The following is a 14,141-nucleotide window of genomic DNA, read 5'->3' as shown; positions in this document are numbered from 1 at the left end:
GAGGTCTCATTCTTTTGCTCATCTTAACCATGCTCAAAATAAAAATGTGCTTTCTTGTTTGAAATACTACAAATTTACTTTCATAGGAATTGCTTCACTGCAGGTTGAGTATATCACAAGTGATTTATTCTTCCTCGTCTTCTTCTTGTACAATTCTCATCTTCTCCATATCCAATGCAAGTTTGTTTTTTTCGTCTTGTTCATGCAACCTTTCCCTGGCCAGGTACCAGTCCCTCAAGCAAATAATCGCTTCCAGAAGTTCTGGTTCCAAAGAGCTCTTCTCCTTGTTCAAAACCCGTCCACCTTTACTAAAAACTTCTTCTGGTGTAACTGTAGACACATGAACTGTTAGTACATCATGGGCCATGGCTGCAAGCACAGGAAACCGACACTCCTGTGCTTTCCACCATGCCAAAACATCAAAATCATCATAATCATCATAATCATCATCGTACCTGTAGGACCTCAGACGCTACCAACTCTCCTAAAAGCAATTGCTTGTAGGAAAGGCGCATACCCTAGCCTTATAGTGCATTCACCCAAGCGCCCACGGCGAACACAAGGGGAGTTGATGGATGCGGCCAACCCTCTGATCTGCCAACAGTACCTTTGAATCAGAGGCTCATTAAGATAGTCTTGAAGTTCCGATGAACCCCAAGACTTGACATATTCTGGCTGTTTCATTTTTCGATACTTTGCTATCTTAGTTGTAGCTTTTGAGGAACTTGGGTCTACAACATTCTTAGGTGTTTTTGCTCTGTACTCTTCAAATAATCTATTTAATTCCGACTCCATCTTATCTAGATTCTTCATATTGTTATCATAAATAAGTTCAATCAAAACCTTCAACATAGTAGTTTTGGTTCTAGGATTCAAAATACTAGCTAATCCAAAAATTACCGGCAATTCATCCCAATACTCATGAAACTTTTCCTTCATTTTCCTAATAACATCCTCAAACCGAGGAACATTAGCATAAGCCTGGAAGAACAGGCAAATTTCACCTAACTGATGAACTACTTCACAAACCCTAGGACGATACACACTTGAACAACATTCCATGGACCCATCACAAACCCTAAGGAGTTCTTTTGCAAACTTTGGATTCTCCCAATCTTCATCATCTAGTCTGTTCTCTTTTAAAAAATCTTGGAGGTCTTGTGTAGGAGGTTCTGAACAATATACATCTATAGCCCTTTGTTGTTGCAGAGCCACATCTACCATTTTATACATACAGCTCCACCTCGTTGGTACATAATGTAGTAAAAAACTAGACCCTATACCTCCCTTTTCACATACTTTTCTATATATTTCTAGGTTTGTTCATTCCATTTAATGCTATGAGTAATATTCTTAATTTTTTTCGATCGATGGAGCAAAAAACTCAAACCCGTCTTTCATAATTGAACTCAAAATATGAGCGTAACATGGCACGTGAAATAATTTTCCTAGAAGATATGACGATTGAATTATTATTGTTATTCACATTATTTGTGGTTATTGCAAATACCTTTTTCGCCAAACCCCAATTCTTAAATTGCTCGGTTATGAAATAAATAATTTCATCATCGTCTAAATTTCCCGTCCTGATAAATTATTCTCTTATTTAATTTCCATTCATCATGTATAAAATATGCTGTTAAACATAAATAATAATCGTTTCGAGTCTCGGACACCCAAGTCTCGAAACTAAGAAAACTTTCCTCTAACCCCTTCAACCAATTCTTTTACTTGTTCTCTCTGGTCTTGAAATCTTTCCATTATATCATCTCTAGTTACCTCTTTTGGAATGCTCTTAAATTGAGGATTCGCGTATTTTTCCACAAAAGCATCGAAGTAAACACTTGAAAGAAAAGTACATGGCAGGTCACATTGAATCATAAAGTCAATAAATCCATGGCGCATACGCAATTCATCGTAACGGAAAGTTTGTGTAGTATCAGTACTCTCTCTCCTTTGACCTTTTATTTTCTTTCTTGGTTTTCTAGTCATGGAGGAAGTTTTAGAGTGCTTGAGTGGTTGTTGGTTTTTAAAACAGTTTTAAAAACACAATTATTGAGAACAGTTTTTAAAAACGGTTATATGATTTTTTATAAAACAAAAGTCCATTTCAAAACTTAAAATATTTTTGAACTTTTAAAAATATTTTTAAATATATTTTAAAAATAATTTTTATATCTAATATTTTATTTTTAATCATTTTACATGTTTATATAATTATTTTTCAAAACATCATTTTGAAAACAAATGAAAATAATAAAAAACAACTAAAAAATATTTTCTGAAAAAGAAAAACAGTTTTTGATTATCAAACATGTTTTCTTGGTTTTATTGTTTTGGAGAACGAAAAATTATTCTTGAAAACAATTGCCAAATAGCTCTTTAATTTTTTCTATTCAATCAAAAAATTTTAAAAATAAGTAATAAGTAAGAAAAAAAGTTAAATACAAAATTTGAAAGCAAATCACATTGGATATTGGATTGTTAGAAAAGTTAAAGAAACAAATATCACCCGGTTTTATTTCTTTTGGGCTTTTCAAGATGGGCTGAACTGGACAACCCCGGTAAGTCGGCCCATGGGGAAAGCAGAAAGGACATGTAGATGGGCCCGTAAATGGGCCTAAAGATTCTCTGCGTGTTTCCTTTCTGTCTTCTGAAAACACACAAAGCAAAGAGAGCAGAAACGTAAGCGAGCTAGGGTTTGAAAATGGCGTTGTGCGGGCGCATCAGATCTTCCGGCCTTCCTCTTCTCCAGAAGTTTCTGAAATCCGATTTGATCTCAGCTCATGGATCGGGCGTTCAACGATCCCTCCTTTGTCCTGCTCTCAGTTTTTCCGAGGTACCAACAGGGGATAAAAAATCATGTTTTCATTTTTTTCCCATTTTGTTGTTATGTGATCCGATTTTTTGAAAATGAGATTCGGTTTTGGGGTGTTGTTGTCATGAAAAGGGGATCCGCATTTGGTTGCTGAGAAAATGTTGTTTTCATTTTTGGTTGAATTTTTTATTTTCAAAATTTTTGGTTTCATTTTGTTTTCTCTGGTTTGGTTTTCTGTTTATCTGAGCTTTTAGTTGATTTATGTGTAGTTTTTCCTTTTTTTTTTGGGCCATATGTTGTGGTTGATAAATTGAATTAGAAAAGTGTTTTAAGGTTTTTGTTATGTTGCTGATCTGGTTCGGTTGAAATGAGCATTATCTGTATTTTTGAAGAATTTTCCTTTCTGTATTTCGATTTTAATATGTTGGGCTGCTTAAGAAAAACTTAGTGATTTTGAATCTCAATATGTTGGGGGTAAGGAAATGAAACCTCCATTGGAAGAGGGGTACGGAGGAATTGGTTGCTTGTTTAATTGAAACCAATGATTCTGGAAATGCAATTGCAAACACACTTTGAAAAATTATCATCCGAGAGTGTCATTTTTCCCTGTGGATTCCTATTTCCAAAATTTTGTGTCTTAACAGGGGAAAAAAGAATCAAACATAAATCACTCACTTATCGAACATGTTGTGTTATGTTGTGCATTTTTTCAGAGGCTGTGCAGTAATGGTCGTTTATTCCAACTAATAGGTGGAGTGGGATGTGATGTTCTGACGTGTCATGTGACACTTTTTTTTCTCTTAAAAGCATCATTCCCCATTTGTGATTATTTTGTTTTTCGATAGGCAAATATGAATTCTATTAAAAAAAACGCCTAGCAAAAGGGCACACAAAAGCATACACAGCAATATTATTCAAAAACCTTTGTGGTTGATTATTTTTAAACTCGTAATCTCTACATTTTTGTTTATTAGCTTCATTTCTTTGCCCTGTATAATTTTTATCCATGTTATTCATACAGTTCTCAAGGAATTATGCCACTGCATCAGTAGCAAAGGAAGGGAAAGTTAAGGTAACTTTTTCCATTGGAAGAAACTTAACCTAACAGTTTTGATATAGAATTATTAGGTGCTGTCTTTATTTGAAATTTACCATCAAAATACCATTGATGGAACTGCCATTTTCAAGATGATTGGCAGGAATTGTATGCCAAAGCTGTTCGAATGAACTGCATTCTGCTTCTTTATACTTGCCTTTGTTGGGATCTAAATAATGTTTTTATTTTAAGTAGTTTTTTTCAACAATTGAATTGCGCTTTGTGCATCGCTTAAGCATTTTGAATGTGTTTGTATTTCATATATATATATATATATATGTATGTATGTATGTGTTTTGAATGTGTCTGTATTTCATATATATATGTATGTATGTATCTATGTATGGGAAGTCACTTCATCGGTGATTGTTTAAAAAATAGGTTTGAGGGGCACAATAAACTCAAATGTGTGGTAGTGATTTGGGCGATTGTTTAAAAAATAGGTTTAAGGGCCCAATAAACTCAAATGGGTGGTAGTGATTTGAGAGGGATTTCACACCTTTTAGATTCTATTTGGATCTTAGAAAGTGTGAGAACAAAGTTAAGGGAATAGAAAAGGAAAAGCAATATAAAAGGAAGGAAAAAGGAAAGGAAATAAAAAGGGAAGGGGATAAAATACAAGTTTGAGCTTGATTGCTTTTCTTCACCCTGTCTCCACTGAATTCGTTTTTTAAATAGAGAATGAGGAGCCCAAAAAAATGTATAAGTTTTCAAACAATTTTCTTTGTTTTTCATTTTCCATTGTCTTTGCTATGATAACCAAATATGAAAATGAGAACTTCTTTCCAATTTTCTTTCTATTTCCCAAGTAATCACTCATATCCAAACAAAGCTTTGAATTCATAGATGAGATGTTCCACAGTTTTTTTTCCTCTCTCTTTTTGGGTGCACGTGTGATTTAGTTTGTTGCTTTTTTTTTTTGTCACCACCAATTTATTGTTTACTTTTCTGTCTTTCTTATTTATAGAAGGTTTTTTTCTTTATTTTTTATTTAAAATTTTCAAAATTTGCTCTGCATCAGCTATTTAATATTTGAGTTGCTAGTTGCTACGTAGATACTGGGAAGTTATTTCTTCCATCAATAAGCATCAAACAGGTCAACTCCTATCTCTTCAAGTGACAAAAAGAAAAACTTAGGTAACTAAAACCCATGTCTTCCCAGCACTACTGCACAAACCAAGTTAGTGTATCTGCTAAACATTCTACAAGCTATGGCAAGATCTTGTAAGAGATTTGCACAGACAATATAAAGATGCCAACTGATACTGCTTCATCAAGTTGAAATTTGAGGTGTAAAAGATAAACAAATGAGGGCCATGGTTATTTGTTAAGTTGTCATTACAGAAACCTTGTTAAGTTGGCATGTTTAGATGATATCCGCTGCTCATAAATGAGGTACGATCCTAATGCAGGAAGAGAATGGGGAGGGGAGAAATCAACAAAAATTTGGTGCGCCTTCAATGGTGCCTTGTGGGTACATGGGGTGATCCTTTAGATAAAGTTCCTGATTTATTCTCACTGAAAAATTGGGCATTTTATGACTGGTGGCTGAATGGGAACCTTCACTTGGCTTTGATAAGTGGTTTCCTGATTTTTGTTTGAGTTTAAGGAAGGATCAGAAGTTGAAAGGGTGATGCAGGTGGGGATGAAGCTTTTTGAGGAAAGCATTTGCGTCTAGATTGATGGTTTCCAAAAGCCTTGTGCTCTCTAGAAGTTGGGTGCTTTAGGCATGATGCCAATGCCCAAGAAGTATGGGTGAGATTAGTGGGGTTGCCTCTTCATTTGTGGGGAAAGGTTCTGCTTAAAATGGTAGGTAGCAGATGTGGGGGCTTTGTTACTTTGGATGAAGACACAATGCATTGACATAATTTATAGTGGGCAACGATTCTTGTTTGCTCAAATGGGAGAGCAGTCCCAAGTTCTTCGTAAATGGTGGAGGGTCCATTGTGTTTTGCCATTCAACTTTGGTGGGAGATTCTGCCATGGCTGATTGAGGTTGAAACAAAACCCTGTAGCAACAAGCTGGAGATTAGAGGAGTGAAGGGGCTTTCATTCACTGGTGGGAGAGTAAGGAAGGATGAGCAGTTGTTTATTAGGGTGGTTGAAGATTTATCTCTCAAGGGGTGTGGGTCATTTGCTTAAAGTGTGCACAACCACTTCTGACCTTGGCAGTCAGATGGGGGATGAGCTTGACAACTTATCTTGTTCTTTTAAAAGCAAGAAGAGGACATGTTTGGATGGGTCTAAGACAACCCTTTTAGCTAGAGTAGGAGTAGGCGTTGTTGGTGGGTTTAGGCATCCAGAAGATGGTTGGGATATATGGCTGTGCCATTTTTTAAAAGGAGGCCAATTTGGACCCTTTTGAGGCTAGCACCAGGAATTTAAAAGAGGTTGGGCTAATAAGAGGGTTTGAAGGAGTGGCCTGCAGGCTAGGGAAGGAGGCCCATGGCTAGGTGATCAAGATGTGTGAGGGTTGGGCCGAGCGAGGTCCTTTGTGTGAGTTGGGCAGGGATAGTCCCATTGGGCAAGCAAATTCTGGTTCAGGTCATCAGTTTGCGGGCCTTAGTGAGTCTTATGGTGGGCTAAGGGAGTGGGCGGGCCAATCCCAATTAGGCATAAGGTGCTTTAAGGCTCACCTTGATGCCCTCCTATTTAGTGGAATGTCGAGCTATGTGAAGGAGACTGAAGGGCTTTGTGACGCATTGAAGTTCTCATTGCTTATGGTTCACCCCACAAGCATTGATGAGGCCCTCATGGTGGAAGCAGACAGATACTCTGGTTCTCCTTCGCTTTGTATTTCTTCTTTTGGCACTCAGATAACTTTTTCTTCTTTTCATTCTAGGGATGGTCTCTGTTTGGAGGGATATGTGGTGGGTCTTAAAGTTGCTCCCTTGGGAGAAGGTTGTGGCCCTTTAAAGATGGTTTTGGTTGATGACAACTCGGTGGAGTTTGAAGAGGTTGAGTGATGCCGAAAGATGTTGCGGTAAGTGAGATGACTAGGGAAAAGGAGCAGATCTTGGCTTGGTATTGAGGGATGAGGCTCCTCCGGAGATTGGTCCTCAAGCAACTTGGTTGCTTTTAACAACTGGTTGGGCATGTTGATAGTAGGCTTTGAGGCTGAGATTTTGGCTCTCCTTAGCAAAATGAAGGCTAGAAAAGAGGTGAGGGGCTCAAAGGGTGGGAAGAGGAGGAAGAATACTCCTTCAGAATTTGAAAAGGAGTAAAAGAAGTTGGAATGCTTTATGAATTATAAGGGGGCCAAAGGTAAACAATTAGGAAGTTTCAAGGGAGAGTGGAAAATTGTTGCAGTTGGTATATGAAGCTGAAATTTATCTCTTGTAATGTTAAAGGGGCTAATCTTAGAGTCAAGAGGAAGATTATCTAGGCTTTAATTTGATCATAGAAAGAGGACTGGGTATGCCTACAAGAAGATTGACTAGGGGCATTCTGCTTTTCTAGGTCTTTAGGGTGTTGTTTTTGTTTTGGAGGGTGGTTTGGTTGTTGCTCTTTTCCCTTTGCTTGCCTTTTGACGCTATTTGTGTACATTGTATGTACTTTGGTGCATCTTTCTCAAGAATTTTTAATCTATGTGCTTATTACGTATCGGAAAATTGATATTGGAAACTTACTCCTTTTAAGGAAGCATGCTTGGAGACTGATCCATTGATGCTTTTAGATTCACACAACTTTTTCCAAATTAGTGCTTTGAAAAATTTAACTTTTAATTCCAACAATCAGAATTGTGTTAAATTTTTTTTTGCTCATTGGATGCTTGTTTCTTTCATTAAGAATGACAATCATCATTCTGAGTTTAAAAGGGAATCAATGAGCCAATAAACCATTGACCTGGAAACAGACTCTGATCAATATTTACCATACAACACATGTTTTTCCAAAAGAGATTCCTGTTTATCTGCTGAATCCTGGATGCTACTGAGTTCCCTGCTTTCCCTTTTTTTTGAATTAGTAATTTTAATTTTTTTTTAACTTCTTGCTCTTCACATTGGACAAGTAACTAGGATTTTGAACTTATGGTTTTGAATTGTACAAAGACTAGTGGGTGTTGAGAACTTGGTAGATGGGTATGGCATTCAAACTCATACATCAAATGTTTATTACATTTGATGGAGTGGATGGTGCAGGGAATTTTCCTTATATTACAAGCCCTTGATGGAATATTTCCATCTGAGACTGGATTGATCAGAATTTTCTGCCCAGCAAGCTTATGATGGCCTTTTAAATGGAAATTTAAAGGGTGTTGTTGGTAGTCAGAGAGATTAAGTGCTGTGATAGTGGTTTTGGAAACTGAGAAATATATCTTTAAATGTCAAGGTGACCAATTTATCTATGAGTTGTGGATCACATGGACTAGTTGTTGAGGCCCTGTTCTTCATAAATTTGCGGCTCAAAACCTCTCTATTTGATTTCGATGGATAGGCCTTTTGTTTGGTGGGAACTATTTGAGGTAAGAAAACTAGAGTTTGTGAAGGAAAATTTTGAAGATCTAAGTGTAGCCCTTGGTGTGCTGATCAAGGCAGCAAATCACTTTAAGCGATGAGTTCAACAATCAAGGTACAAGTGGTCGCACAAATGGGTCTGGAATCTCTTTATACTTGGAAATGTAGGAAGGAGACTTTCAAGAGATATATATTACTTGTTTCCATCCTAGTCTGCCCAAATTCTTTTTTAAATGTTTTGAAATTCTCTTTGAAGTTTTGAGGTCAGGATTTTTGTTGCAAATAGCTGCTCAAAATCATTCTTGAATGGTGATCCAGAAAAGTCATTGTTTTGATTGGAGGAATTTGTTCATGAAATAAATTACAAGAGGCGGAATTCATATGGTGGCAGTCAAAGGGATTTAGCGTTATGAACTATTCATTGAAGAGGTATACCGTTGAGTTTCACATGGGATGCAACTCATTTTGTCCTGGAGAAGCCTTACCTCCCCAGTCCTTACCTAGCTACTCAAAATTTGTGGGTGGTGTGGGAGTTGGCAAGAGCAGGGTGCTTTATGTCCTGGTAGGGAAGTTATAAACACCTTTGCATGCTTTTCATTTGGAGTATTTATGAATGCCCTGCAGGTTCCCCCTTTTTCTCCTTGTAATATCTTATGTTTCAAATATTGCTTTTTGGCGCAGGGGATGAGTACCTATATCTCTCCCATCCTGTTTGGCTGGTTGTCTAGTGTAAAATGTAGAGACCAGATTGCAATTATCAATAGTCAAACCTTGCAATTTATCTTGGTTTTTGATTTTTTTAATACTGTTCTCTTGCTTCTCAATGAAATTTCAGGTACCTCTGGTTTTGTTTGGGGGAGCTGGAAACTATGCCTCTGCCTTGTACATTGCAGCAGTAAAAGCTAATGCATTGGACACTGTTGAGTCTGAGATTCTTGACTTTCTTGAAGCTTCAAAGAGAAGTGATAATTTTTCTCAGTTCATGAAGAACTTGTCAGTGTCTAGGGGTGTAAGAGTGAAGGCTTTAACTGCAATTTGTTCTGAAACTAAATTCTCAGATGTCACAAAGAACTTCTTGGGTATGATAAGCTGCTCATGGTCTTTTTATTTGTTGTGTGGAAGTAAAAAATTGTTCTGTGGAAAAGTGAAGTTTTTTTAGCCAATCCTTTGTGGCGGCCTCTCTTAACTAAATTGATGGACCTTTATACAGGTTCTTTGAGTTCGTGGGATGGTTCTCATACTGACAAAAATTATGGTTACTCTAATCAATTATAAATTATTATTGTTATTATTATTATTATTTTTTTGTTGCTATTGTTGTTATTATTATTGTTATTATAATTCAGTGTTTAATTGCTAAAGAGGTATATAATGTTTAAACATGGATTGTATGTTTTTTAGTTAATGATTTCCTAGTTAATTTGTTTATGCTTAGCCTTTGCTTTGTGCTAAAATTTATTCTCTTGGGTGTCTATTCTAGTGCCTCATGTATTTCTTTTTCCATTTAAATGGATAATGTTTCTGATCATTATTTATTGATTTTCAAGTATTTCTTTCATTTCATTTGTGCTAGTTGTTTTGGCTGAGACTGGAAGACTAAGGAATTTGGAAAGTATAGCCAAGAAATTTTTGGATTTGACCATGGCACACAAGGGAGAAGTTAGAGCTGTTGTTACAACTGTAATTGTAAGTCTCTCTGCTTGGATTATAAAGTTTCAATTGCAGAAAGCATAATGTTAGGCTTCGTTTGGATGCACTTCATGTTTTTTGTTTTTAAAAATATAAACTTCTATATAAAATGTAAAAAGTCTTTTATAAAAAGTATAAACTTTCCTTATTTTCTTAATAATTACTTTCAAAAATTTTAAAATTTGAGGTAGTAAAATTTTTTTAATACCATAATTTTTTTCTTCAGTTTCTTAAAAAACCATTACATTTGCAATAGAAGTCTCTTAGAGTTCTTGTATTTTATGTAGAAGTTACTACAAATTTTGATTTTTAAAAGCAGAAAACAGGAAGTTACTTCCTGTGTAATCCAAATGGACACGTGAGTTACTTTCTGTCACTTTTAATGGTTTTTTTTCTCTCTCCCTCTCTTCTCTCTATTTTGCTTTTGAGGGCTGTAAAATGTGGTCAACCTTGAAATATCACCAGCATATAGTTTGCTTGAGTTATCTGGGGTGATGGTTTCTGTATGATCGTAAGGAAGCTGTTTTTGGTAATCTTAGATAATGCTTTGTTTCCTTAATTTCCTTGTGTCCATAGTTTGAAGTTTAGATGAAATCTACTCATAATTGGTTTCCACAGGTATTAATTCAGAAAGTATGATACAAAATTAAGAATTAATAAACTCTCTTTTCGTCTTACTATATATTTAATGGGTTTTGTCTATTTGGAAAATTTTGGTGCTATGCAGAGGTATTCTGACATTTATGCACATGTTAGTGGTATGCTGTAGCTTCTCTTTCTAAAGTGCCCAATCTCCTGCTTGAACGTTATAGTTTTCTTCACTTGATCCTAGTTTTGTCTATGTTTTTTGTAGTTTTGTTCATGTTTTTGTCAATTACTATCCTCTTTGCTTTGGTATGTTACTTTCTTACTCTAGGTGCTAATCAGGTTGGTGGATCTGTGTGCATGTACAAAACGTAAACAATGCACTCATCATCCGGATGGATTCAATGCCTAAAATCATTGTGGCATGGACACTTTCGACCATGTAGAATATGACAAAGCAAAGGTTTGGGTGTGGAATGTGTGTGATGTGTCTATGGGTTAAATATGATCCAAGTTTGTTCCAACAAACAAAAAGAATAAATTCCTTTAACTCATGTTGGAATTTTATACTTATACATGTCAATTTGGCCTTAATAAATTTGATGCCTAGACATGGTTAGAATGGTATGGGTTGAATTTTGCCAGCTTTGATGATAATATCTTGAGAAAGGCAACTTTATCCCATTAAATTGTCTTATAGTAGTACTAGATTGATGAATGCTGTTATTGAAATGTAACACTGGTATCCATGTCGGATTTCTGGTTTGAAAAATAAAAATCTTGTTATATTTATAAGAATTTGTTAGATTCACATGGGTTATAAAATCATGATCTTTGTTCTTTTTACTTAAGTTAGATACCCAGGAAAAATCCTAGACTCGATTAAGTATGTTCTTTCCCCTATTTCTCGTGTGCCCAGCTTGTAAATCTAATTCTTGGACTTTAATTCCCGTCCATTTTCATGCAGCATTGGTTTTTGTCCGATTTACTCTCCACCATAAAAATGGAGAAACAAAATTGTAGTGAAGCTATAATCCATGAAAATGGATGCAAGCGTTGTTTCTCATTACTTATTCACTTTTTTGCTCCCTGGTTGACGGATCTAGTTGTAGGCTGTTTTCTGCTCTTTCTAATTCGTTCCCTTTTTTCTCGTACCAGCCCCTTCCAACAGAAGAGGAGAAGGAACTGAAGGAGACACTGCAGGATATAATTGGCCACGGGAAGAAGGTGAAGCTCGAGCAGAAGGTATGTAGTGATTATCCCAATGACTCCATTGTAAAAAGCTTGTTCATATAATGAAGAAGTCTAATTCTCCCTTCTATACATGTATAATTTGCCAGATCGATCCCAGTATTCTTGGTGGGCTCGTCGTGGAGTTCAGCCAGAAGGTGTTTGATATGTCCATAAAGACCAGATCACAACAGATGGAGAGGTTCCTGCGTGACCCCATCAGCTTCGGTAATCCCTAAAAGCTGTCTCGCCTCGTCCAAGGGTCCCCTCTCCCCCCTCTCCTTTCAGGTTTTTTCTTGTGCCGTCGATACTCGACTCTTAAAGAAAGGAAAAACAAGTTCCTATGTTTCTTGTTTGGTTTAGGTTGGCCCAGATGATGCGATTCATCTCTTCACAAATAAAATCAACCTTCTGTTCGCATTGTTCAGACAAACCTTGATCAGATACACATCTCCTATTTTTGCTCGAGTTTCTGTGGATACTTTTCACTTTCAAGGTCATAATTTGTTGAAGTATTGATTCCGTATTTGCTTTACTTCTGGCCCTTTTCCATCTACTTCTCATGTTTGAATTGTTTTTTAGAATACCCTTAAAAAATGAAGGCATTTTAAATTTACTCTTAAAAAGTATACTATTTTTAGAACACATTTTCAAAAAGCCATTTTTAATAAAAATTAATGAAAGTTGAAAAGTTATTTTAAAAAAATTGTTGAGTAAGGTGGTGTTTGTTTTTTGGTTGAATAGAAAAAGTTAAAATATTTGGTTTTTTCTATTCATTTAAAAGGTAATTAAAGTAAATTAGTTATTAATAAGTTTAGTTTAATTATGTTGGTTGTACTTTTTGTTGAATATAAAAAGTTAAATCAAAATATTTGGTTTTTTCTATTTAGTCAAAAAATAAATACCATCGAAGTCTCGTATCAAAGGTTATGTTTGATTTTTGGAGAATATTATGAAAATGAAAGGAATTTATATCTTTTAAAATTATTTAATAAGTGAAAATATTTTGAAGTAGTTAATAAAAATAATTTATTAATTTTAAATTTATTTGTAAATGTAAAGAAGCATGAAACCTGAAAGTTTTAACCAATTTGAAAAAGCTAGAACCAAAGTGATTGAGCCTTGAAGGACCACATGGAAAGTTGGGGAAATCTTTTCTTTTAGGTTATAAAGAAAACTTTACAGGTATGGGACATGGGGAGGACAGACATCATGGAAAAAAGAGAGAAAAAAAAAAAAGAAAAATCTCATATTTGATTTTATTATAAAAAAATAATTAAAATTAATTGAACACTTGAACATTTTTGAATTATTTAATTTTTATATAAACAAATTAAGATAAGTGAAATGCCTTTGCAATATTATGTAAAATTAATTTATTAAATTTATTTTTAATTTTTCTTTATATTTTCTTTCCATCTCTTTTTTATTTTTATTTTCCTTTTCTCACTTCCCCCCACACCCCCACTCAAATTTTCACCCCACATACCCTAAAAAAGAGAAGTGACACATCTTTGAAAATTGAAATTCTAGTTGGGAATAATCATGATTACCAGTGTCACTTTCTTAACTTAAAGTTAGGGTTATGTCAGTCAAATATGTGTCACACAAGATACAACAAGCTTGAATACTTTATATTAAATATAAAGGCCAATCCTCTACTCGTTTTTGTTCTTACAAACCAAAAAGAAGTATAAAATTGGTGACTTCGTCTTTTTCCTTCCTTCACTCACCCAACCCTTTTTCTCCCCCACTTTTTTTCTTTTTGAATTAATCTCAACTTCTTCTTCACTTCCATCTAAAAAAGAAGGGGAAAAAAAGAGTTGGATGGGAAAAATTTGCCATAATAATGCCATATGGAATAAAAAAAAGCATAATAGTAATATCTATATCCTTTTTATTTATTTATTTTTTTAAACACCAAGTAAGAATTGGGGAAGTTTGAACGAAGAAAAAAGATGATCATGATACACAAATAAAATCAATGTCAAATGATCATCCTAACCTTAAACTTAGGTTTAGGACATCGACAATTCTCCTCTATTGTATTTCCTCTAAGAGGCCATATGCCTGTCTTACTACATCATAGGTTCCAAGACACCATTGGAATAGAGAATGTGAAATAGAAAATTAGTTCTATTTTCATCCATTAACTAACATGGGTTTGAATTATTTTTTATGATAAGAACAAGAATGAAAAATTCATTATTATTGAGACCATCAATTCCACTCTTATTGGAGTTTTAATTTCTTCTTTTTAGTATGA

General features: G+C 35.1%; 1 protein-coding gene across 1 annotated transcript; it reads left to right on the top strand.

Annotated features, from left to right (window-relative positions):
- The first annotated feature begins 2,592 nt into the window (after positions 1 to 2,592).
- On the top strand, positions 2,593 to 12,410 carry LOC100241422 (ATP synthase subunit O, mitochondrial). Its single transcript, XM_002279430.4, has 6 exons — positions 2,593 to 2,839; positions 3,840 to 3,890; positions 9,207 to 9,450; positions 9,945 to 10,057; positions 11,804 to 11,890; positions 11,986 to 12,410. The coding sequence occupies exons 1-6, from the start codon at positions 2,708 to 2,710 to the stop codon at positions 12,112 to 12,114; spliced, it is 756 nt and encodes a 251-aa protein (XP_002279466.1). The 5' UTR covers positions 2,593 to 2,707; the 3' UTR covers positions 12,115 to 12,410.
- The last annotated feature ends 1,731 nt before the right edge of the window (positions 12,411 to 14,141 follow it).

This window comes from Vitis vinifera, chromosome 13, assembly GCF_030704535.1.
Source record: "Vitis vinifera cultivar Pinot Noir 40024 chromosome 13, ASM3070453v1".
In the NCBI taxonomy this organism is placed as follows: domain Eukaryota; kingdom Viridiplantae; phylum Streptophyta; class Magnoliopsida; order Vitales; family Vitaceae; genus Vitis; species Vitis vinifera.
The sequence above is the reverse complement of the archived record's forward strand: the minus strand, read 5'-3'. Positions and strand labels throughout refer to the sequence as shown.